Here is a 26,418-nt window from a genome sequence, read left to right as displayed (position 1 = left end):
AGTCTCTATGATCTCTTCCTGAACTCCAAACTCTTATCCACTTCTGCCACTCCACCTGCTTTCTATGATGACCCCCATCAATTTTCATAATCATCCTTTTACTCTCCTTTATTATGAGCTTTCCATCTACCCATTTCTCCAAAGCTGTATTTTTCATCTCCCTCTTATCCCCTCCTCATCTCACCACCAGACAGTCTGAATGCACAACCACATTAAGCCGGCTCAAACTTCAGTCCTGTTCTCTTACATGAATTTTTCATTTGCGTTTTCAAAAATGATCGTCTCACAGGTGACAGGGTAGCTGTAAACAGCGCTGATGCAAAGTAGGGATGTGAATTTGGGCCAGTTTGAGATATTTTCAAACCAGTGTAGGGTATTAGCTGTTTGTTCTATCTTATAAATTCAAAATTATGATGTCAAGATGCCAATGCTATTAGAATATACATCATCTGTTTAAATAGCCCAATTCAAAAGTATTGAAAACAGGTGTCAATCCATCCATCCATCCTTTTCCACTTATCCTTATCAGGGTTAAATCTATTTGGTCTACAGTGAGTTCAGAAAAAAAACGTTTTTTGCTATCAGATTACACCGAAGAGGGCTGTTGGACTATATTTTTTTCTCCTTTGGGACTGGATCACACCTCAGATAAATCAATAATACTTCCTACCTCTGTCTCATGGTTATTTGAAACCACCAAGTACAAAATAAATGTATACAATCAATCATAAAAAAATACAAAATACAAAAAACTTGAGGATTTATTTGAAATATTAAAAAAATGTGTTTTATTTCAATATAGTCTTTCAAGGCTTTGGGGCAAGTTGTGAAAGTACATCCCGATTTTAAGGGAATGATGAATGCTGTGTTCTTGTCTTTGCTGGGGGACACAGTAATGATGAGACACATCAATCTGTATTACCACCCCACCGTCAGTCCACAACATCCAAGGGCAACAGAAATATTGCAGTCGCACAGACAATTTATCTTCGCACACCTGCTTATATACCTTTAGGTACACGAAAGTGCTTCCTTCAAGATTAAGAACCTTGTGCGCTCTCATTCTGTAACTTATTCTCTATCTTAATTAAACTGTAAAAAAAAAAATTTAATGATAAAGATTTGATTTATAGTTACTATCGGATTTACTTTGTCGAAAGTATAATAAGGATAATCCCTATTTCAATCAGTTGCAGCCATAATTTTACTCCGTTTTCATTGGTAAAGCTATCTGTCGGATAAGAAGGTTCGTTTCTCTGATTGGTCTAGATACATAGAATCCCGCCCCTTCGTACCTGTCGATCTGTGAGAGGTCGCCTGCGCGTCCTAGAGCCCGCCCCTTACATCCCTCCCGCCCCTCTCCGCCGGCGTTCAATCGTGAAGCGGATTGACGGTTGCAGCCTCGGTATGTGGCGCATGAGTGTGCGTTTCGGGATGTAACAGCGGTCTCCCGGAGTAGCGATACCGAATTAAATCATACCTTACACCCGAAGGAGTTAGATGATAGGATACCTGAGAGAAGCGGGCACAGCATAGGGAAGTATACGACAGTACGGAGAGGGGGGAAAGACGTGGAGCGGGGCAGGAGCAAATCCAGCCGACACTGCGCGCAGAAATGGCGGAGCAACACGCAGCCAGCGACGGCAAGCACAAAGCGTCCACCAACGCCGGGGGCTCGGTGCACGGGAACAGTCGACCCGGCGCCGCGGGTGGAGGAGGGGGCAAAGGAGGCCTGTCTGGCGGACTGACACAGCCAGCTGGGTGGCAGTCTTTACTCTCGTTTAGCATTCTTTTTCTGGCCTGCCTGGCGGGATTCAGCTCCAGACTTTTTGCGGTGATCCGGTTCGAGAGCATCATCCACGAGTTCGACCCGTGGTAAGCTAGCTAACTACTGTCTGCTCAGTCTATTCGCTGGTTACACTTGCTTGTAATGGAAATGAGAGGCTGAGGATTAAGTCCCCACAGAGGGGAGGTATTTTTTTTAATTAAACACGACGTGTATTTATTTATCTCCTCGCTTTGCTTTACGCTTTATAAAGTTAGCACACTCGCAGCGGTGTGAAGTTTTTTAATGCAGCTTTAACTTTAATTTTGATTTTGTGCTGTGGTTCGTTAGGGGCTCATGCTCGTGATTAAACAGCATTGCCCCCTCCCCACATGTCCCTGGCACAGACACTTGTATATACAGGCTCGGTGGCCCAATGTGCAGCCCATCTGCGGGACCTTGACATTTAAATATCATGAAGAGCTAGCTAACTAGTCTGGTTTGACCAGTTGTTCAGTTGTGTGTTACCCAACAGTAGATCTGTGTACTTGCTGCAGTGAGCTCTGTCTTGAGTCTAGCTGCAGGAACTTTATTCGGATTGAAAGAGCAGGGAAAAAAATAAATAAAAAATTCTGCATTTTAACCAGTGAAAATGTAAAATGGTTAACAGTCTGATTATTTTACTCGTGTGCCTCATCGATGTGTTTGATTGATTGAAGTAGTTTTAGTTTTCTCGTGTCTTATTGTTGCTTCGCTACATCTTGAATGAACAGGGTCTCTTGCAAGCTTACAGCCGGTGCTTCTCGTAACAGCAGGTTGTAACCCGGAAGCCAACTGATCCGGTCTGGCGTGTCTGTCATCACAATGGAGAATTATTCCGCTTTGTAACAGTGTCACATGGGCTCACAGGCAGCCGCCTGGTTGCCCTGTCATTCCCTCATTGCTGTCTTATATTGTGTGGCATTCAACGAGGCAGCAGAACTGATGCATCCATTTATTAATTTTCAAGGACAGGTGCTCCATCTAGTTCAGGGTGACACTTGCGTCTTCAATTATGTTGATAACTTGATTGCATTTCAAAGCCAAGGGCCAAGGCTTATGGCTGTGGGAGGTTCTGCGTGGTTCAGATGAGCTTGCTCCTTCTCTCAGACTGGAATTTGCTCAAAGGGCTGACCTTAGCGCTGTTAATGAGTGGTCCCATGTGTCTTGCACTCATTAGAAGCTGCTTTTACAGCCTTCATATTTCCGATTAAAGTTTTGGGGGGTGGTCATAGAGTTTTTGGATACAGTATATTATCTATGGTACTGTGCTGCATTTCACAGTAGCAGTGGGAGCTGTTTTGCCTCAGTGTAAGGCTATAAAGTGGCACCCGTTTCCACAGTTGCAGAGCAAGAATGGCACAGCTCTTTGGCAGCTTGTCACAGGAAAGAAAGCAAAGACATTCTTTGATATTCAGAAGTTTAAAAAGCCCTCGCAGCCATGAGTAGTCTGCATCTGTTGTCCCCCCCGGATCACAAAACAAAGCACAGTTTCAACCTTCTGTTGCCAGCTTAAATGTGTAAAACTGTAAATTCAGTTACAATGGAGTGGTTTTTTTTATAATGCACAGTATCCTTATCAAAGTGGAGACTTGCATCAGAAGAATATCTACAGTCAGCTGTTCATTGATACTGAATTGTCCTCCTCCCCTTGTGTCATGTTTTGACCAAGAACTGACTGACTTCTTAGTAATTCATACTCCTAACAATCCAGCAAACCTGACCCTCCCTTGGGTTTTACTTTGAGTGTCTCTTTTAAACATGTACTAATGTTTGTTTGGTCATCTTTTAAAGAGTTTTGTAATTATGTTTCATCAGGCATTATAACTTTCTCACCTTTTTGACAGAAAGAAAATGTGTGGGTTTTGTTTGGGTTTTTTTTTTTCCAGCTGTGTGAACACTGGATGATGATTGGAAATCAGCATCAGACACACGATTAGTGCCGTTGTTGTCTGAGCGCTTATTGTTTTTTTTGTTTTTTTTCCCTCTCTGCGCAGAGCTTCAAATTATCAGCAGCTAACCATTACGTTAAACAAGCTGGCAATTTGAAGAATCAAGATTGGATTTACAAGCACCCAAATGTCAAGCTTATTCTGCAGTATGCAAATACTCCGAGCTGTGCTGATTTTTGCAGAAGGGTCGCTGCCGTGGTTCGGCTGTATCTGGCTGTGCTAATTTTAATTTCCTAATATTTGTTTATTTAAAAATCAGGGGGGGATTAGTTGGCATTCAGGTGGGATTCATTTATTTATTTATTTTCATCCATTGATGGAACTAATTAGGGTTCGTGCCAGGAAAGTTGTAAAGCCTGATGGCTGGGACACTCCAAGGGTGGGTGGAGGACATAGGTGCCAGCCTGCTGTGTGGCACAGATGGAACAGTACGGCTGCCTAGGTGCAGACACAGTGTGTAGCTACTGACGAAAGGGGAAAGAGCCTGGGTGGCCAGTTTCTCTCTCCTAAAGTAAGGTAATGTGCGCTATGTCAGCAAGAGAACAAAAGAATCACTTAACCTCATTTACATAAAGATAAATGATAATTTGGCTCACAATAACTGGAGTACATTAGGAGACTGGCATAACCTAGATGACTAGTGCCGTTCATCTGTTGTTCGCCTAGGCTGCTGAACAGGACAAAGAGGAGAAGTGTCACTGGAGGGGCAGCTGATTGACGCAAATAGTGGACCAGCGCCTTTTATGTAGTATTATTCATCCGTTCTCTTCCGCTTATCCTCGTCAGGGTTGCAGAGGCTGGAGCCCATCCCAGCTACTAAAGGGCTAAAGGCAGGCTACACCCTGGACGGGTCGCCAGTCTGTTGCAGGGCTAACAGAGACAGACAACCATTCACTCAAATTGGGGAATTTTAGATTTGCCAATTAACCTAACCCCACAAGCTTTCCACAGTGTTTTGCCCTGGCCAGGTAATGGAATCGAACTCAGGACCCCCAGGACCTCCTTGCTGTGAGGAAACAGTGTCACTGTGCTGTCGTATATATATGACAGGGGTAGTCTGGAGTTTTAAATATTCAGTTATCATTAAGCTACAAAACAATGTATTTAAAATAAGCTTCTGCAGTGTCGTAACATTTATCGCCATCTAGAGTCACATTATGTTTCTGAGAAGCTCTTCCCAGCGAGCACATCCCAAAGATTCTCAGTGGGGTTAATGTCTGGACTCTCTGGTAGCCACTAGAGGTGGGGTTCACTTCAGATACTTAGGATATAATATTACTGTGATTTTTTTTTTTTTTTTTAATCATTTTTTGATATACTGCAGTAACATAAATTGCAATTTATCACTTTTCTTTTTCAGCAGCATAGTTATTCCGTAATACGAGGTTATCTCACTTTATTTCATCCATAGCTGCAAAATGAGATTGCCGACACTCTCATGTTTTCATCTGTTTGCCTTTATAAACGCTCAGTTACTTGATAACCTTCCACAGTCTCTCTTATAGTGATTGCAGTCAGTCCAAGTCAGACTACGAGTGTTTGCACAAGGGTCGCCTCCTATTGGGTCGCCTGTGGAATGGCCTTGCAAGTGGTTGTAACTGTGTAACAACCTCAGGCTCTGGGAACAATTTGGTGATTACAAGTTGCAATTTGTTGCAGATTTATTTATTTTTCTATTTTTTGGTAGCTGCAAGGAGGTTGCTATCCTTTTTTTTTTTTTTTTTTTTTTTTTTTTTTCTCCCCCTGCGTGACTGAGCTAAGCTATGTGAGTCCAGTATTGTGTAACCCCCCCCTTTTTTTTCCTTAATTGAGTATAAATCTGCCACAGTGCAGGGTCATATGAGATTGCTGTGGGTGATCTTTGAAGAATTTTAGGAGTGTGCTGTTTTACACGTTCACCTCACAAGCCAACGATCACCAGTTCGGTTCTGAGAGGGGAGCACAAGTCCCTCTGAAGTCTATCAGGAAGAGCACCAAGTCCAACATGTGACCCCTTGTGCATAAGGGAACAGCCAGAAGTGCATAAATGCCAAACTCACTTTTGACAGTAGCTGTAAGGTTTGCTTTGTAAGGGGACTTTTTCCCTGCATCACATGTTCGTGAATTAAATTAATTGGGTTTTCAGAAGCTGTTTGGAAAAGAGATTTGATACTCACTGGTGGTGTGGTACTTTTTCAGATTCTTCAGCTCAGGGTTATACAGATTACCAGTTCAGCACAAGCATTGCTTTTTAGATGCAGTAATTTCAGTCAGATAACACTCAGATTAAATTATTGCTTTTTTAAAGCATCAAAATAGTCAGTTTGGCTTCCAGGCTCCAAGCTCATCACTGCCCACAGATATGTTAAGCATAAATGTGGGGAGTAAGAAGTCAATATCCGGCTGGCAGCACTGCAGTGAAAGGTTAGAGGGAGAAATTGGAAGTTCTGGACATTAAATAGACCGCCAAACTGGGAGGGTTTGTCTGCTCAATGAAATGAGGAGCGTGAGGCATGTAAACGTGTGTGTGTGTGTGTGTGTGTGTGTGTGTGTGTGTGTGTGTGTGACGCAGTGCAGCTCAAGTTGGCTGCTTCCAGACTTGGCTCAATATACGGCCAGGGATTTTTTGAGTCATTAAAATGAAGTCGGTGACCTGTCATGACAAAATGAATGTAACTGATAGCGGAAAGATTAATTTTTATCATGAAATTGAGAACAAGACAGCCTGAGCCTTCCTTGGGATTAACTCGGGCTGCTGAGAGCTGGGTTTTGCTGGTAGGCAGCGGTTGTTTGTCGTGGGTTAAATCTTACCCTTGGAGTGTCATCTTCAGCCTTGCAGTCTATATTGTTTAAGTTTATTAGGAATCTCTCAGCTCTAAACAAAGTACATCTTCTCTGTATTTAATGTGCAATGTTAGATACTGTGGTCAGCTCAAATTGGATATCTACATATAACTTCAGTTCGACAAATCCTTACAGCTGATAAATGTTTGAATTTGCAAGGGTCATGTTTAGGTGAAGGTGAGAGAGATGATTGTGTGTGTGCCTTATGCTGTGGAATTCATGCAATCTGTGCACACATTTACTAAAGCAGTGTTACTGGGTCAAGAGAAGATTTTTAAGTCAGAGCCATTGGAAAACTGCCTAACATGCTCTAAAGCATATTTCTGTTATTTCATCGCACTTGCCTACGTTCTCTTTTTCACTGTGCTCTTCTTTCTGGGCTTAAAATGTACAAAACGACTTCCTCTCCCTCCCCCCAAAGAAAGCCTTAAAATTTTAACACTTTGTCAGCTTTGTTCTTGATCATCGTCGTTGCAAACCTGCAAAACCGGAGGCTCTATTAGTACAACAGCTGGATAGCAATGCAGAATCTTTCCGATCTTTTTTTGGGGGGGGGAGAATAGTGACTTTGATGTAAGATGCAGAGGAAAACATCCAATGATTATGACCTGGTTTTGAGTGTTAATAGAAAAACAAGACGTGTGAAATGTCAGCGGTTTCACAGATACATTGTACAGTCCTCCGCTGTTTCAGACAACGCTCTGATATGAGTTAACACCTCAGAAATGATGTTTTAGTGACTCTGATTGCTTTAATAATGTGGTCTCTGATGGAAGTTGCTGAGTGTTTTTCACCCTCTTTTTCTTCCGTCTTTTTCAAAACTTTTATCTGAAAGTAGATTAGGCCATCCCAGGAACAGCTGCTGGCACAGCAACATGTGAGCTAATGCTGTAGTGTGGGAAAATGGAGAATAAGTTGTGATTGATCTTTCCACCAGACACTTGGCTGGAGCTGTGATCCTTGCTTAAACCCCCAACTGTCCAGCAGATTATAAAATATTCAGCGCAGATTTGGTGTCCAGTTACCTAAAGCAGGATTTTTTTATTTTTATTTTTTTTTGGTAAGGAGTCCATCCTTCCTGATATTATGCTTGGTACTTACAAGCAAGACTTACATTAGTGTTTTACAGCATACCCCAGTGCCAAAGCTAGCTGTTTTATTTCTATTCCACCTTTGCGCTGAAGTTATGTCACAGCACCTAAAGGACACAGGAAGAGTTTCTTTTCCTCTTCCTTACAGAACTTTCATTTTCTGTTTTCTCCCCAGTCAGGAGACTTGATATCAAGCCTCTGATGATTAAGTGCTGTTTTGGAGGCAAGGCTTCCCAGCGGACTAGTGTCAGGCATTGCAGCGAGGTTTGCGAATCTGAGGAGCGCTCCATGTGTGAAGACAGGAAGCGACAGATCTCTTCCAGGGCACCTGGGGCATGTGTACATGAGCTGCTCCTGGCAGGAAGCAGCATCAGGCCTGGGGTAGCCGCTGCCTAGTACAATGAAAGTCATACAAACAACCCAGTCTTCTGTTGTCATTTGATTTTGGATCTTTATTTCTTTGTCTTACAGAGACCAAGGTTTTGGATTTGTTTTAAATGCCTGTTCATGATTCAGACATGAGACTGCTTGAATTTACTTTCTTTATACCCTTTGTTCTCAGGTTGTATTAATGTTTGTTGGTAATGGGGGGGGAAAGCTTTCACATGTAAAGATTTCAGTGGGCTTTTTACAAAGGTAAATATACAATATAAAGGCAAAAAGCAGTCCCTTCAATTCGGGGTGAATTGATGTAGCCTATGCCTTTTAGCTTTTAGTCGAGCTTGACCTGTATGCATAAAAGGAAAGATGATGTGTTAAGTGCATAGTTAACAAACAAGTTTGCAGTTACCACAAAGACACCACATGACTGAAACTGCTAAGCCATTGTACTGCAGGCATTGCATTGAGTATTGAAGACAATGGTGTTAGTGCTCCTCTTATAGACAAACTGTAAGCGTCTATGCTTTAGCCAGTGTTGCTCATTAGCCGTTTTTGAAAGCACTGGCAGGATCGCCACCTCTCTGGTTTCACTCGTCAGCTTTTCAGAGGACACACGACTTTGCAGACCCCTTCGTGGAGGGTAATGGCACTGTGAGAAAGGTAGTTCAGTTTGTTAGTGTGATGAATTGCCCCTGCCTCACATTCAGAGCTGTACTCACCCACACGTTAGCAGCTTTTAAAGGACGTGTGAAGCCAGTTAAGTATTTGTTTAACTTTACATTTAATTACACTATGGTCAGAGAGGTTTGAACATAGTCCCCTGTTTATATAGGGCACGGTATGAAAGAGCCTTGGTTTATTATTCATTACAAATTAGCTTGAGCCTGTCGTCTGCCTTAGCTTTCTAAACCACAGTCTTATAAATTTTGGCAGCTGTTTGCTAATGAGATTTTAAGAGCATTGTCCTTTGAAAGCTTTGAACAGTGTGTTCCAACATTGTGCTTCTTGTTCGAGGCTAAGAGTATGATTATGCACTCTATAATTTTTAACATTTAAAGATGTAAATGGCAGTGTTTCCAGTGTTGTACCATTCGTTCACCTTTGGACCTCCGGTCTAATAAATTTCAGGCCACATTGTAAAAAAAAGGAAAGACGTCTCTTTTGTTAAAAATTTATTCAGGAGCTGGCAAATGTACTACAAATTGTTTATCAGAACTGAAAGGCTCACTTTGGTGGGAACATTTAGTGCAGCATACTGTGCAGATGTCCAGTTGCTGCCAGAGTAGCCTGTCTAATATAGATCGAATACATCTGTCAAACTCCGAAGACGGTTATGTGCTTGGTAAGATGCTACCTTTCAGCTGAATTCGCCCACAAACATTCACATACTATATGAGGGGGCAGGAGCGATACAGACGGGCGCGCTTCTGTGTCGTTCTTTTGAAAGAGAAGGCTAGTGATCATAAAACGTGCTCACGCTGTGATCACAAAGCCTCCAGACAAACGTGACTGAGGGGAAAGGAAGCGAAAACGTTGTTTAGCAATCAGCTTTAAAAAACGATCAATGTGACAGTAAACAGCTTGGTGTGTGTCACGCAAAGTGAAAATGTGTGGTCGATCCATCTTTTATCCAGCTGTTTGGCGTTGTCATGGAGTCTCTGACGCGATCGTTGTTCCGTGACCGCTCATGCTGGAGTATCCATCCATCCAGGAGGGGAGTAGGGGGGCAACAGATCGAGAGACGTGTCTGCTTAACAGATGCAAGGCCGTAATTGAGAGCACTCTTTGAATACCGGCACGCTTTTGTTTAGTCTTATTGTTGAGAAGATGCATTGGTCGAATTGAGTAACTGATCAGCAGTAAGTTTTCATGCTTTGAGTTTGCTCAGCAGCACAACCGTCGAGCAATGCCTTCATCCTTCCGTCTGTGGAATAATAGTTTTTATAGGTGCGCCTCTGTTATTTTTAGAGCTTCGTGAAGAGGTTGACAAGTGAGAATTGTTTCTTGCACTTGACTAAACAATGGGAGACCAACAGGTGTATATAGTGATGCTTGCGCAGAAGCAGGATAAAAGTAGTGCTCCTCCCGAGGGGGAAAAGAGTAGAGTTCGACTGAAGCAAGAAACCTAATATCTGCTTGTTAAGACAGACCGAAAATAATCCACAGCACCAAACCACAAACAAGGTAACAAGTCTGACAATGCTGCCTCGAATGTTGCCTCACTCTTACTGCATTCTTTTTCTCCTTCACTTTGGCTTTGAAGTGGTCCTCGATGCCCTCTGGATGGTTCAGGGCGAAGTTGGGTGGAGGGAACAAAGAAGATCTGTGCTTATCATACATCCCTGTCCTCTTACTGACAGGAGTCAGCATGCAGCTCTGTGGGCGAGCGCACCTGCATACAGAGAGGAGAAGAAAGGAGGAGTGAGAGAAACGGCGATAGGATAGTAGGAGGCGGAAAGAGAGAGAAGAAATTAATGCCTGCCAGGCATTCAAACAGAGGGAGGCTTTGGCGGTGAAGCCAAAGGAATTTTATTGTTCCAAATAACTGGTTTATCAGTTTGTTTGTGTGCATGTTCATGTGTAATATATGTGCGTATGGTTTTATGGAGGGGAGGATAGGGTGATGTATTATTTTGTCGGCCTCTGCCTCAGGTTAAATTGAATGTCTTCTGTAGCTGATAGACTACTTACACCAGAGCCCATTTAATAAGATCGGCTTCTTAAAGCGTCTCTGAAGCATTACTGAATAGTTCAAATAGCTCAACTCAGCTTATTCTTGAGTAATTTTTCCTCCTTTCAATTTAATCCCTCCAACATTTTGCAGAAAGTCCCTAGAAACTTGCTGCTTAGCATCAGCAGGGAAGCTAGGTAGATGGCTAAGAGCTGGTTTAATCAAATAAATGCCAAAGAAAGGGTTATTCCGTGAGCTGGTTATGTTATATTGAGTTTCGGGTGCACGTTTCCCTGCTTAATTTTGTTTATTGTGCTTGTTGGCTCACTCCCTTGTTGGAGGATTGGCTAGCTCTCAGGTTGGCACGTCTTAAATGCCTTTTGTTCTGCGCCGTCCAGATTTTGTTGTCTTCATTTGAAGTCTTTTGCTTATTTTCCTTGTTTCAAGGTAGGTTTTATGTAAGCTTCTAGCATATCTTTACATCTCAGGTGTGAATCACTCATCAGTCTTTTGATCGCTCTGTAAATAAAATGAATAGAGTCTCTGATTGTATAGCAGTTACTATAAAGGGTTACACGGCCGCTGTTTGTTTCTCCTCCTGTGTTGCCTTTCAATGTATCCTCTCTCCTTAGAATATTAATATACTCTGGAGGTTTCACGTCTCCTGGGTTTACATGGGTTTGTTCTGGGTGCTTTGGTTTCCTTCTTCAGCAACGAGGATGTTTTGGGATTTAAAGCACTCCTGCTATTGTCCTCGACTAAGCCACTGGCCTCAGACTTAAGTTGGTCCCCAAGGGCCCGTGTATCTCCTTCCATAGCTCCTAAGAAATTAGTACTTTCTAATGGGAACCATGTAACAGAGGCAGTTTTAGGAGATCTGGGTTTTTCTTTTCGTATAAAAGAATTCTGCCACCAACCAAAGAGGCTTTGGCCATCCACCAAAAGATTTTTTTGATAAGTGGAGTTTAATTTACTCGAGATCTGTTTATTAGATTAGAAATTAAACTATACAGGTTTCCTAAGATAACTCTTGCCTTAACTGTATACAGCCTAATTATACTTGTATGCATAGTTGCCCCACAAAGGCCCTGGAGATGTATTGACTAAACGTAATGTTTATTAAACACTTAACACCCCACTGACAGTATGATGGGCATATTTTTTTTAAATGTGTATAAGAAGCAGAATGGTATCTATGTGTTGTGTGAAGTCAAAATGTTGTATTTTTCCGTTTGTGGTTTCAACGCCATAAAAAAAAAAAACAGGAAGTGGAGTTTCACTTCCTAAATTGTGAAACTAATCTGAAATTAGACTGACTTGAGCTTTGTGAACTGAATATCAATTTATCTTTGTGATTGACAGTACAAAAATGTATTTGATTTAGTTTACAAGGTTTGATTTAGATTTGACTGTCGTAAAACTCTGAAACATTGCGAGGCTGGAAACCAGTGACCTGAAAAGATTACTTGGGAATTAATCAGTTAAGTGTTGCCAATCAATTTGCCGTGGATTGATTATTCTGTGAGTTGTTGAAGCTGTAGTGCCGTTTCTGTTTTTCCCCAGACTTTAGGTTTCTAGGCGATTAAAGTCAACTGCAGCCGCAGGGAGCTGTGGAGTTTATATTAATCAGCCGACACGTTCGCTTGTGTTAAGAGAAAGCCAAGACAAAAGTGGGATGAAAACACAGCTGCGGATTATAGCTGTATTCAGAAATTTCTAGTAGAATTTTTAATATTCAGAATAAATACCGATTTGCTGGATGTGTTTTGTTTTTGACTATAAGCAGGCCACAGTATACTGTTACTCTGCCCACTGTAAGTCCGCCAGTGGGCATCTTTCCATTTTGGCAGCACCCCATCTCTTGTTTTTCTGGTGCAGATGTGTCCATTGTTCTGCTCTTGTGTTTGTTTTCATTCCCCTCGGCCCGTTGAGAGCGGATGACTTTATTGTCACAGCCTAGCCGCTGGTAAGCTCACCTGGTGTGACATTATGGATCGCTATGGTCTGAGGCCACAGCTTTGTTTCAAGTCAAGAGAACAGCCTAGAGCCAGGCTGGGACTGATAGAGGAGCGGGTGGAAGAGAGATCAGGGCAGAGAATGAGAAACGGCAGATGGGCGAACGGAGGCGTGTCAAGCAGGACGGAGTGACAGCTGGAATAGGTTGTCAATCTCTGACCGGTTGCAAAAAAAGCCTGTCATTTCATCAGGGTTATCCAGTAAAGCAGCTGGCAGGTAGCCTGGGTGAGCCACATGGCTCTGAAACAAGGTGACATTTTTATGCCAAAAAATGCTGCAATGAGCCTGATGTGTGATTACGTGATAGTTGGAGTTGAATGCAGGCAGAGAATACAAAGATGGAGTTCTGCTTTGTGATGAACGTAGAAGCTCAGTAAAATAACCAGTAAAGACTTTTATTAAGAATAGGATCAATGCTTTTGAGCGGTTTGATTATGTTTGCAGTAGATTTTTCTTTGTAGTTGGCGCTGTATTAACCAGACATTTAATTGTCTGAGGTCTCAGTTTCTTTGTCCAAGTCTATAAATGATACCTCGTGAATATTTGGGATTTTTCTCTCATGTTGTCAGATAGATTAGTCCTCTGCTCAACTTCTTTCTGCCAGCTTCAAAAATAGAGAAAAGCAAAGATGACAGTCCTGGATGTCTGCACGGCAAAGGTGAAATTTCTGCTGAACAAGAAAAGTCAGGGAAACTAAGATTGAAATTAATCATCTGAAACAAATTCATCAAGAATCTTAAAGGCCTTTTAAAAATCCATTATCTACATTTAATATCAAATGAGAGGTCATCGAACCCCTGGCTGCATTAGACCTATGGAGTTGTTCCTTTAGTCTGTTCAGCCAGGCCATGCTATATGTATAGTTTAAAAAAACTGCCTTTGCAGTTGAAAGCCCTTTGTATTTGTTTCCATATTCATAAAGAATACCCTGTAGGCGCCCCTCAGATAATGCCGTTTCTCTTTAGGCATTGAAAGCTGCAAACTCTGTCAAGGACCTGCCTTCCACCTTTTCAATGGAGTGACAGAAGGCACAGTGTAATGCGAGTGCTTGCTGAGTGCAGGTTTACCCTCATGAAAGCTATGGGCATTGTTCGTATGCAGCTAACCTGCTGCTAAAAATGTCTGAGGAGTGCTTTGAGCATAGCATGACTCATTGTGGCTCCAGGCAACTCACAGCAGGCATCAGTGCACTTTCAGGCCATTAGATAAACAGTTTGTTTCGGCCTTAAGACATATTGGATTTTTGAGACATTCCTTTGAATTTTTAGTGAGGCATTATAGAATTATCGGTAGCTTTTAACCTTTTTTCAGGGGGGAGGGGAAACAAGTATATTCAGGGGACTGTATGAATGGGATGTCAGTTAGCTCTAGTAGTCTAAGCCAAAAAACACCCCAAAAACATACTGTTGTACTGTAATGTACAAAGCTTGTCCAGACTGGTTAAAAGCATTTCTCGTAGAGGAAAGACAGATTTGATAACCATTCAGAAGGGGATAACAGCTGACACTTTTGAGCTCTCTAGGTGAGACTTTCAAATCTTGCCTGCTTTCTCTGCTCTGCACACCTGGCTATTTGCTGCACCAACTCAGCTTTTTCAATATTGCGGACAATGTCCTCGAGTATCTCAAAGTTGTATGCTTTCTTCTGTGTGTGTATGTCACACTCCAGGGAAGTACCAGTCTGGTCAATATTGTTGCCCTGTGCTTTATGTCCATCAGTCTGCCAAGTGTGAAAATGGGATTACGGCGGTACTGAAAGCTACTGCTGAACTTTACTCTTTTTTTCCCCCCCACTATAACAACTTAAATTCTCACAGATTCAATAGATAAGTTGGTTTAAATTTTACTTTTATTTTTATTCAACTGATGGTGTCATCTTGTAGCTCTACAGTCTGCAGAGACACAAATCTGCTGCCTCATTTTGCCTTTTTATGAAGTCTCCTTCTGATCCAAGCCTAGCCTTCAGAACTGATTTCTCTGAAATTAATACAGGAAATGATTTTCCACCCAGCCAGCTCTACAACTTAATGTCCTTGAGACTTGTAGCACCCCAGCAGCGGAAGATCTTTTCCTTCAAAATTATGATCATTGTTCTGAGTATTATGTCTGCTGCAGTCCTTCTAGATTTCCTAACATTAGTGTGGAATGACCCATTTGAATGAGATGTTCGTTTCTGCCTTCCACACGCATCCTGAAAAATTGCTGTCGGTTTCTGAAGCCATCTGTTTCTTTGTTCACCTTTGTGTGAAACAGTTTTTGCTTGATGGGTTAGGTAAAGTAACCATTCTTGGATTCTGTTGAGTCACCACGGCAAACTGGCTGTCACGCTCAATTCTTTCTGAGTCAGCTACCATATGGATGCCAGGGTGGTGCCAACATATCCCTCTTTTTATCAGCAGGAAAAATGGTGAGAAAGGCTGTCTGTTGTGGGATTGCAAACTGAACAGGTTGTATGCACTTCAAGATGGATGTGGACAGAGCACATAGCCCCCCCCCAGTCTAACAACTTTCCTGGCAGAAACCCTGCAATTGCTGTGTAATGGACACAGATGGTCCGCAAAACGAGCAAATATCAGATTTTATTTCGTGCTGCTATAGGGATGCTGAACATTTAATTCTTAGTCTTTAGGCTCATGCATTTCTCAAAGTCATTCCATTTGTACAAGCACAGGTTTTGTTGGCTTGGAGAGGCAGAAGGATCTAAACTTGAGCTTAAATGTTTGCATTCTCATGGTAGTAATAAGGTATACCTGCTCTAAAGCATACCCTGGTGTTTCTCTTTTGTCTCTTAATGTGGCTGTAATGTACAGAAATGACAGCATATTGTATTCTGTACAGTCATAAAGACTATAAACCCACCAGGAAAGTGTTAACTGAGGGCTGTTATACCTTTGACACAAACGTGGCAACATCTGGGCCTGTAAAATTACAAACTACAGTTGCTCAAGTATCCGCCTGAAGCTGGCTCCAAAAATGAGTTAATCCACGTAGACCATCCTAAAATACTCCCCCAAAAAACAATTCCACTTATCGGATGACTTTTTTTTTTTTTTTTTTTGTTTTTGGCAATGTTTGAAAATTAACCTTTTAAATTTAACCATTAAAAATAAAATTCTGAAATTCTTAAAAAAACAAAAACAGGATATGTTAATTGGGATGGATACACAAAAAATGTTTGATTATTGGTTAGTTATAGCCAGTTATTATAGGCATTTACTGAAAGATTTTCCCAGAGTAGAGAAATATGTGCATATTTAACAAAATTATTTTATCATTTACACTTGGAGTACCATCTGGAAACTGCAGACTTGAGATCTATTCAGATTATACCATCTATTGATATGTTTATGTAATAAAATTTGTCATATTTGCTCAGTCCAGCTTGCAAGTTGAATAAAAATGGCATTTATATAACATTTATACCATTCCAAAATTCTTACAGGTTGTTTTTTGCAATTAGTTTTTGTGTGAGTGTGCGCTCAGATATGAGACTTTATGAGATTTCCTCTACAGATCCTGTTTTATTTTTGATGAGAAGGGCCATAGAAAATTTCAGCCATCTAATTTTTGAAGATATTAATTTTCAAACATGACCTTAGTTTTAAAGTGCAAAAAAACATGCTGGAAGTTTTCTATATATTATATATGAAGCTAAAATTTTTATATTTATCCACTATAAATGACTTTGGACCATAAACCTTTATGCAAATTGGAGATAGTTGAGGAGAAGGGTTCTAAAAGTTTGATGACATTTTCAATCCAGTTGGTAACATTTCAGTTATTCCTTTGTCTTTTTCCTGAGTCTCTTTGCTTTCCAGTTGTGGTTCAGCAGCATTTCAGTGAAAGCCAATATACAGTACTTTCTTGAAGAATTCCTGGAGCATTAACTACGAAATGAAGGATGCATTTACAGCATGTCTTTTAGAGTCCATAAAGTGTAAAATGAACTTGTCTCTTTGCAAATTCCTTGGTGTCTTGTAGCTGCAGTTAATTATCTGGATTGCTCTTGACCCTACTCTAAACTTGGCCAAATGATACCTCTGCTTGGAGTATAATAAATTCCCAACTCCATGTAAACGTCTTTGCTTCTAAATTTTCAGCAGGTTTATTATTTATGACAGGTTGTTTACTTTTATTCTCTTGCTGCTATTTTTCGTGACAAATCCTGCATTCCTGGTTCTCCTCTTCTGGTCCTTTGCGTTTGGCACTGAAATCAAAGAGTGTGAACTTAATGTACGCCTGTGATGAGCCTGTCATCTTCACTTCCACAGTTTTTCATCTCAACCTGTGACCTTCAAAGCACGTTTCCCTTTTTAAGCAGATAGTCTAGTTAGCGAGATCAAGGGGGATATTTCCGACACTTAAGAAATGAATCGGGCGCTAGCGATGGCACCGCTCCATTAAAAATGCTCCCAAAGTTTCATTGGAATATATGAAGGAGATCATTAAGCACTTGAAATGATTTAACTCACGAGAGATAAGTGACCTCAGACTTCGACATTTCCCTTTCAATATAGTTCCAGCAATTTGGCAATTACCGCAGTCATTAGAGTTTCATTTACCATGGCTGCTTATCTTGACCTTGAAACGTACTTTCTTAGTCGAGGTGACAAACTGACTGAGGTAGTCTTCTTTCTGCCATTCTTACTTTTGTACTCGCCAGGTTGTGTTTTTTTTCTTTTTTGTCTGGTTTCTTTTGTGTCTGTTCTCTTCCCATGAGCAAGACTTTTGTAACTTTGCAAGCAAGTCTTATACTCATAGTGTTTTAACTCCCATCTGGCCCTTCCAGCTATCCGGAGTTGCATTTCAAAGCAAGAAGAACTTGTTAGCCGTCATCCCATTTGCTTCAAAAGCCACATAAACACGGACCCTACCCTGGCGATCAGACCAAGCACTGGTGTTTTAAAGCTTTCTTTCTTTCTTTTTTTTAAAAAAAAAAAAAAAAAAGTATTTTCCGAGACTTTGATTGCATGCTAATACCCCATACACTCAATGTGCCAGTGAGGTTGTTAAGGAATATTCTTTTTTTTAAATATAATGCTCTTACAGTTCCCATCTGGCACAGCATATGATGTGAATTCCCATGGGATTTGTCTGTCAAAATTCATCTCTTTCCTCTCTGTCAGAGGTTTATCATTCATCTTAATGATAAAATAAACTGTCGGTACTATGAGTTTTTCAGAAATATTTTATAGAGTTAGATGATGTAACGTCATTCAGAATATTTAGAATGTTTTCATAGACGTTCCATTTTTTCAATTCTTTAGTCAGTCCTGCAAGTGTTTTTCACCATTTTTTCTGGAGCTGACGTTGCCAGTCTAATGGTAGGCTTTCAGAATTGCACTGGACAGCTCTTAATGGTAATACTTTGACATTTTTTAAGCAAAATGTTAAACATTAACATTTTTTGGCCTCTCCATCTGGGAAGATTGGCAGCGTTGTTTTATGTTACTTCAAACTGCACACTTCTAAAGTGTAATACAATTTGGATGCGTGGATGTAATAAATGGATTAATAATAAATGGATTTGCTCTGTGAAAGAAATAACTTCTAGTGTGAGTCCTACCTTTTATTTTCCCTTTATATTTGTAGTAAACTCTATTGTGAAAATGCAAAATAAACAAAGTGCAGCCAAGTCCTCAGAAGGGCTTTTTCATTTTTGACACAAAGTGGGATTTATACTTTTTGCTTAAGGTATCTCACAACTGCAAACCCTCCTGAAAGCCTATGCTATAACCTGACATAGACCCTCCCCTACAAATCTAATTACATGGCGTGTCAACAGACTGCAGCAACTGCCATTTGGCCAGTTCACTCCTGTGCATTTTCAGCTACTAATTCTTCTGCCACCATTTTTTTTCAAATACACTAAAAGACAATGGATCAGCTCAAACGGAGAAACTGCAGAGCACTGCAGGCACAACGAGCAGAACTCTAAATGCTGGCAAGCATCTAGGCTACATCATAGACTCTAAATCAGGGTTGGGTGATTAGTTTTCTCGAGGGGCCACATTAGAAATTGGGACTGTTGTGGAGGGCCTCACCAATGAGTTTATAGAGAGCAGAATTGGATTTGGCTTATTGGTGTGGCCTGCCACACCAGTCCCAGTTCATCATGTGGCCCCTTGGGAAAATTAATAAATAAACCAAATGGACTCGAGGCAGAAATGTAAATTTAGCTCAATTTTGTGCATGCTTTGATTTGAATTGAACTTTGACATGTGGGTATCAGAGTCATTAACACTGACTTCGTGGTGAAGTCATAGTTTTGACTGATTTTAGCAAACGGTTTGGTCCGACTGGGGTCGTCAGGCTCAAGTTCATTTGTTAATAAGCTAATTTCATTCTGAGTTAGAATTAATAAGCCTTCTAATGTGAACTGATGTGACATGTGTTAAGGGTGGAACTATTGTTTTAACTTTCCGCGACACCATTTCTTAAACTTTGATAAAAGGTGCATGAACGCTCAAATCTCTGAAATGGTCCCATCTTGATGAGCGGCATCTTGCCATTGGCACAAAGCTGGTGTCTTTCAGGGGTGCTGACTGTACAGGGTATGCTAGTCTCAACATCATTTGCTTGTGGAGGGAAATCAGAGGGATTGTTTCTTCCGTTTGCATTTCTGGGCTTCAGTTCAATAAGGAGTTTGGAACTCTCTCCTTCATCACCGTCTCTTCATTTAATATGCATACAGGTACACACCTATACAGACGCACACCCTTCCTGCAGTTGCTGCAGCCAGAGCTGGCATAATGTCGTTATGACACTTCCAGCAAAGGTTGGGTCCCGTTTGACGCGGCCGCTAGACAAAAGCTGAATTTGGCTGCGAATAAACTGCACTCCCGTCTCTCAGGCTCACCCGTAATAGGGTGCTGGATCTGTTTCCGCCTCTGGCTGGGATTTGGAGATTTGCTACCCAGACAAGAGAGTGAGCAGAAGCCTTTGCTCTCATCCACCACTCCAAATCTATCGGGTATGGGTGAGAGAGAGTGGAGTTTTTATCCAAGATGAGCTCATTGTTGCCTTTTATGTATTTTCTTTGCCCTGAGCCCAGTTTTCTACTAAGATGCTATCACTGTGCATTTCGCACAGATACATTATCTGAGAGTGCTTGTGCTGCTTGATTTTTATCTTTGCTGAAGTTTCAAAGTCGGATTAGGGCAACCGTGTGTTTTCAGTGTGGAATAAGCGATAAGATTCCTGCTCACTGGGAGTTTGCACACACCATGGTTCATATCATAACAGTGCTGACCACTTGGCAAAGCTGTGATGTTCCTCCTATAAAAGCTGTCATTTTGGCTATCATTTTTATACGCTTTGTGGGTTTTCTTTAGCGATAACCTTAGGCAGTGGGGCAGCTGCACGAGCTTGACACAGACAGGCAGTAATGACTTGATGGGAACACATTTAAAGGGCGATCATCTTTTCACGTAACAAAAAACTGAAAAGGTATTTGGTTTAATTTGTCACTAGAGCAGGAGGATTTGGAGCTGTTCTCCCATAGTCTCAGTTCTCGTAATGCCTTGAGACGAAAATAGGTCAGACAGCTGTTTTATTGGGCACCACATGTCGAGAGGTGTATAAAATGTTGTTAACTCAGACAACAGTGACTCAGTCTAAGCATTACGAAGTCTTGGTGCATGGCTTCAGACACTGAGTTGCATTCAGAAAGCCTTGGCCTGAATTAAGAGTAGCATTGCATACAGCTACAGTATTCTCTATTTAGCCACAAGCAATTTTTCATCCTTGGCACAGAAGGCCTGAAGTGTGGAAGCTTTGCTACGTCTCGGGTGACATTTAATTGGAGGAATAACAAAAGGCTCATTGTCTTTCCACTGCTGGAAATTACTACAGCCATTTTGCCCCTACCCCCTCAAAATCAGTGTCCTCTTCCTTTAGTGCAATTATGCATGCAGAGTCACATTTATGATGGAGTAGTCTTTTCTGTGTTGTACAAAGTTGAAAAGCCCCCTGTGGTGATATCAGTATTCGGCATGGTAGCTCATTAAATTACGTGGATCGTTAAGGATTTTAAACATCAAACAAGCGCTCTTTGGGTTGCTTGTAGTGGAGTTGTGTTGCCTGTGTTGTCTACGTTCACCTTTGGCTTCCACGAAGGAGACCTGATCTGATAAGAAATCTTTAAGGCAACCTTTTATTTTTCTTTTCCTTTTTTTAAGAAAAAAGGGGAAAAGCCCCTGAAAAGATTCCCTGTCTGTGAAAGTCATCCTTTTTTTTTTTTAAATTTTATTATCTTCTATCAAGGTCAAATTTCTTTCAAAGGCAGCCATACAAGCTCATAAGAGATTATGTTATATTTGTTTTTTAACTTAAAGTGAATGATGCAAATTCATGTACATTGTACAGTTTTCAGTTTATAATAGTTTGAGTTCCCAGTCAGCATTTTCAGCTGAAAAGCCCCTTTAAGTCACATTTACAGCTCAGAAAGATGGACCAGCCCACCGACCCCCAACTTCAAAATCCAAGATGTTGGCATTGCATGTAAACATTAGGAAAACTGGAAAATGTGTAATTTGTGCTTTCACACAACATCCTCAGTTTTCTGACTTTAGCTATCACCAAGCGTGATAGCTGTGGTTGTAAAAAGACTTCTAGTCCTGAACTCTATAGGAAGATGGCCTGTGGACTGTGAGGCTCACTCATTCTGGGTCACACTAAATGAAACTTAAGACGATTGGAAATGCTCATGTAAAGGCTTCCAGACAGCATTTCACAAACCGGGTGATGTGACGTAACTGTGTTCATCTTTTATACAATCTGTGCTCCTTCACCACACTGCTTATGCTGCTAGATTCAATAGTAGATATAAACATGTTCATTTTAGATCTGTTTGCAAAGGTGGTTTCCACATCCACCGTGTGTAGTGACACAATTCTGTTTCCTCCAGATCTGTCAAAACCCTGGGCACATCAAAAAGCAACCATTTGGAGGAGTGTAGCTGGTGACTGCTGGAGCTCAGACATAAAGTTTATCCAGTCTTGCTTTATAGATAAAAATATACCAGTGCTGTCTTCTGCAAGGGGTCTGTGATGGCCAGCCCACGAAATCATAAACAATGCAGTCTCTAGTCAGACTTCACATCTGTAATAAAGCCCAGAGCTGCATGGTACACTGAATCAAGACTCTGAAACTGAGGATGTGGCATGCACACACAGTTTATCATTATCATCGATAGAAAAGTAGCTTCCTTCCACCTAATTCGTATCCGTTTTTTAAAGTTTCCTTGTAGTTCTGTGTACTCTTTCAAGCTGTTTTTATGTTTAAAGGTAACTCTAACAGTAGGATAATGAAATACTATAGCTAACCCAATGTTTGTGATACAAAACTCCCCGATGCTTAGGCCCAGCAGGTAGTCAGTTTAGGCTCAATGCGCCGCCGGGCTGCAGTACACTAATGAAACCCCACATTGGATTGCACAAACTTCAGTATGTCTGTGCTGTCCTTTGCACCGAAGAGGCTGTAAGTTTTGGGAATTTAAACACCTCAGACTCCCTTGTGGAAAACTGAAACACTGGTTTGTCACCACTATAGGAGAAGAGGAACAGAGGAGGAGGAGGAGGAGAGGGAAGTACGCAACTCTGTCCTCTCCCATTATCTCACAGCCATAGAATATGAAACGGCAGAGGCAGCCATGTGTTAGGAAATAATGATGAAGGGACCGCAGTGGTACAGAAGACAGTGTATAATTACTCAGCCCTCGCAGTAAATTTTGACCCCTCAGGATTTCCGAACCACAGCGGCAAGCCCATTCATGCAGATATGGCAGCTTTGGGGCAGCAATAACTTGTGTTGTGATGTAGGCAAACTGTCCTAATGATTGTCGAGTTTGTAGAGAGGTTGTAGAAAGCGTCTCGTATCTGCTAATCTTGACTGGGGTGTTACTGAGTGCCTCGCACTGATATTTAAGCCAATGAGCCATAAATGTCTCACTGGCTTTCTCTACTATCGCTTAGTGACTCTGCAGCTCATAGTGAAGCCATTATGCTCAAAGGGAGAGCAGTAATGTTTTATCCAGGGGAATCAATTGTATGTAGACAGTGTAATTGTCCACAGCTGTGTTTTTTAACTTCTAGTTTTATGGTTTCATTTCTGGCCATTGCACAGTTTTATAGAGCTTTTTTCCCCCCTCTCCCCGTTTCAACCTTTCCAGCAGCAGGTGGATGTTTGAATGAAGGAAAGATGATTTTCAAGCTGTAGTTGGCTGTGGGCAGCTGCCCTCAGTTTACCCTCACTGCAGGATTTTCAGCCTAGAGCTTCACACTGGTGGATTTAGTATGTTTGTGTAGCTCCAACATGTTCGGGTCTCTCTAAGCATTAGAGCCTGGAACACAGCACAGTGTGAATTTTTGTGGCTCTCCATAATTTAAAAAAAAGGAGAAATCTGATAATGCTATACTGGCTAGGATACTTGTATACACTTTTGGTTTGTCAAAAAATGTCCTCAGAATTTGCACAATTGATGTCTTTCCCTCGATAACAAATTCGCACAGCACCCTGCTGAGGGGCGAGCGCGCAGCTCCTCCCCTCACTAACAGCTGAAGCTGTTGACGTTCACAAGACTAAACAACACTTTAGGAAGAATTTTAAAAGGTCAGTAAAGCTCCCATTTCAACAGCATTGAAGTATTGAGCAGTTATTAGAAATGTTAACCTGGCCAGTGAAGGAATGCATCTGGCATAACAATTTTGCGAATTCCGACATCTGCTGTGGTAACCCCTGTGGAAATAAAAGAGCATCCAAAAGTACTTTTATCCAGTGTCTGAATTTATTATTATGGTAGCGCCCAATAGCTACACATAAAATAAAAGTACAAGCAGAAGGTAGGCTTACCAGTCTGTAGCAATGTAATATACCATTATATACAGAATAACAATTATTTGTCTAAAAACTATTATCTTTCTGTTACAATCCCAGAGAATGATGGGTCCAGTGTTCAGTAACCCTCTAGCAATTTACTCTGAAAACACCAGTGGATTTAGCAGCACTGTCTGCTTAGCTGTGATGCATACTCTGCTACATGTGCTGCAGTATTCTAAACTGTGATGAATTTGATAATGGCAACATATGCATCAATACAAATATACCACCTATATGACTGAATAAAACAGACTCTATTGTTCACGCTAGTTTGTATTTTGAGGGCGACAGCATCATCAGCGGTATTACATATATGATCATTGCCCTTCTCATCACACCTTGTCAGTAGCTGAACTTTAGGTTTTTGTTTCCCCCCCCCGAAAAATATCATGAAAACAGTTCAGAAATGACTTTTTTCCCACAGAATGCCTTCAATAGAGATCTCAGCCTGTGATGATTAGGCCCATAATTATTGCTGCTGTTTGTCCTCGGTGTTTGTGTTTGTGATATCTGTTTGATTAGCCACCCGTTATGACAGCAAAGCTCTTTCTGTGCCAGTAATTACTCCCTATCTCTGGAATTCACTACTGCCTGCTGTCTCTGCTTGGCTCTCCCAGTGCTTTCCCTATTTTTGGTCGATGGCAACAGTGGGTTTTGATAAAAGAGAAGCCTCTGCCCCAGTGGACTCCTTGGCTAAATGTGGAATTGGCGTGCCTTTCATCCATTTCCTTTGATTCACACGCCGCAACTTGAAATTCTGTGACTTTGTGCTTTTGGGAACATCACATTTGTTATCTCCCTCCTTACCTTTTAAATGGACTGAAAGTACAAATCTTTAGCTCCCTTCGAATCACTGTTGTTTCAGTGGCACTTAAAATAATTCTAAATCCTGCATTTTGTATTGCTGGGCTTAAAGGCTCAGCAGGTTTTAAGATGGAGTTAAGAAAGGAGAATTTATGCCCTCCAAGGACTGTCTTCAGGAATGTGGTTTAAGAAATCTGAGGGGAATTTCATGTCTTTAAATAAAGCACTGAAACATCATTACATCATCAGAAATCATTGTCATCATTCAAAAAAACAGTGATGATTTCTATAATACATTGACGTTACCATGTGGTAGTCAACCAGTTTGTCCACACAGCAGTTAGCAAGACACATTTGTGCTTGCTTTTAATCTGCAGTGCTAAGAACTACGCTTTTAATTTCCCATCTGGCATCCATGCAGTACGCAGTGAATGTCACCGAAACAGCTGTTGCAATTGAAGTCTACTCATCAGTTGTCAATCCAGCATATTCATCAGCTGGCATATTTGAGAGCCTTTGCTTTGGAGCAGTCATATGAGATTACGGAGGATGCTACATGTCTCAAAACTGTTATTCTGGCTAAAGATGATGGATGTACCCCGCAAATTATTAGTTCCTTTGGAAATGTAATGGGATGTTGCGGATGAAAGACCTCGGTTAAGCAGCTGTGAGTTGGTAAACGCCTGATGTGTTACAGGTTGTTGTAGGTGGATGTGTATTTTGAAAGCTGGTTATATGGCTGGTTGGTATGGTTAAAAAAAAGTGTCTTTAGTATTATGAAGATTAGAGTGTTAAGCATTTTGTTTCTGCCTGTATCAATTTAAGAACAAGTATTATAAAAAGTGCATCTTGAAATGCTGTCTGTTTCCAGTGAATGCATTGAACAATATCAGTGTGTGTTTTTTTTTTTTGTTTGTTTTTGTTTTTAAATGCAAAACATCACTAGTTGCCAATAAAAGAAAACTAGAAATGTGGAAAATTAGAACTATGGAACCTACTTGAGACTACTCTAGCAGCAGTACCCCCATGTCTTTGTTATAAAAATGCTAAACATACAAATTGCAGTCTTTTCAAAGAACATTCAGCTTGGTGTTTCACACTTGGAATAGTTTAATTCTAACAGTCTTCATCACCAGGTGAACAGGAACCCTTTCTTTTGCAATATGAAATGCTGATGCGTCTGTGATAGCTTTCTATTGGTGCTCAGTCTTTCCATACTAGTGATGGGAAATAAAGCAGAACTTCTCTATGCTGGACTTTGCAACACCAGGCGATTTACTTTATCACTGATGTAACATAATCGCATTAGGAACCGATAGCCCATGTTATTCAGGTTTGGTGAACTAATGGAGCTAGTCAGTTTGCTTTGATCTCTGAAAGAAAAAATATCAAGTCAATAAAAGAAGCTACTTTAAGATTGATCGCAGTAAATACTTTTGTTTTATTAAGGTTCTAGTTTACTGTGGCCCCCTCCATTTTGTTATACCCACATCTTCATCTTACCTAGGACTATTTTCTGCACAGTAATTGCTGTGGTGTTTAAACCTATACTTGTGGGGGTTCAGATTTCTCATTTTTCTTCTGAAAGTTCTAATCAATACTGGCCCCAGTTGGTTAATTGTATGCTGCACCTCAGTCTAGTGTTATTGAACACAGAAAGCAGAGCTACCTAATGGCTTTGTCATTGACGGATTCTCTGCACGTCAGCCTACAGTTTTGCAAGTGCTGATAATCTCGACCTAGCCTATTGAGACTGACTCACTGTCGCTGTTTGCTTTGGTTTCCAAAGTGCTGTTTGATATAAAGCTTTCTTCCTATATCCTCAGAAAATTCCCCCCTCCATTCTCTTCTTTCTACTGAATAGCCAAAGAATAAATTTCTTTGCTTCAAATGAAACTTGAAAGTCTTGGTGATATAGAGAAGGGAAAAATATAGACTCATAAGTTTTATTTCTATCTGTTCTTTGTAAAAATCCTGCTTCAAAATAAAAACCTTACCT

General features: G+C 41.0%; 1 protein-coding gene across 1 annotated transcript in view; it reads left to right on the top strand.

Moving 5' to 3' along the window:
* Nucleotides 1–1,350: 1,350 nt before the first annotated feature.
* LOC100692553 (dolichyl-diphosphooligosaccharide--protein glycosyltransferase subunit STT3B) overlaps nt 1,351–26,418 on the top strand; it is a 96,792-nt gene continuing 71,724 nt past the window's right edge. Inside the window, exon 1 of the mRNA XM_003452429.4 lies at nt 1,351–1,875. Coding sequence (XP_003452477.1) covers nt 1,616–1,875 — 260 coding nt within the window. The 5' untranslated portion in view covers nt 1,351–1,615. The remainder of the gene's footprint in view (nt 1,876–26,418) is intronic.

Source organism: Oreochromis niloticus, linkage group LG22, assembly GCF_001858045.2.
Source record: "Oreochromis niloticus isolate F11D_XX linkage group LG22, O_niloticus_UMD_NMBU, whole genome shotgun sequence".
Taxonomy (NCBI): Eukaryota; Metazoa; Chordata; class Actinopteri; order Cichliformes; family Cichlidae; genus Oreochromis; species Oreochromis niloticus.
The sequence above is the reverse complement of the archived record's forward strand: the minus strand, read 5'-3'. Positions and strand labels throughout refer to the sequence as shown.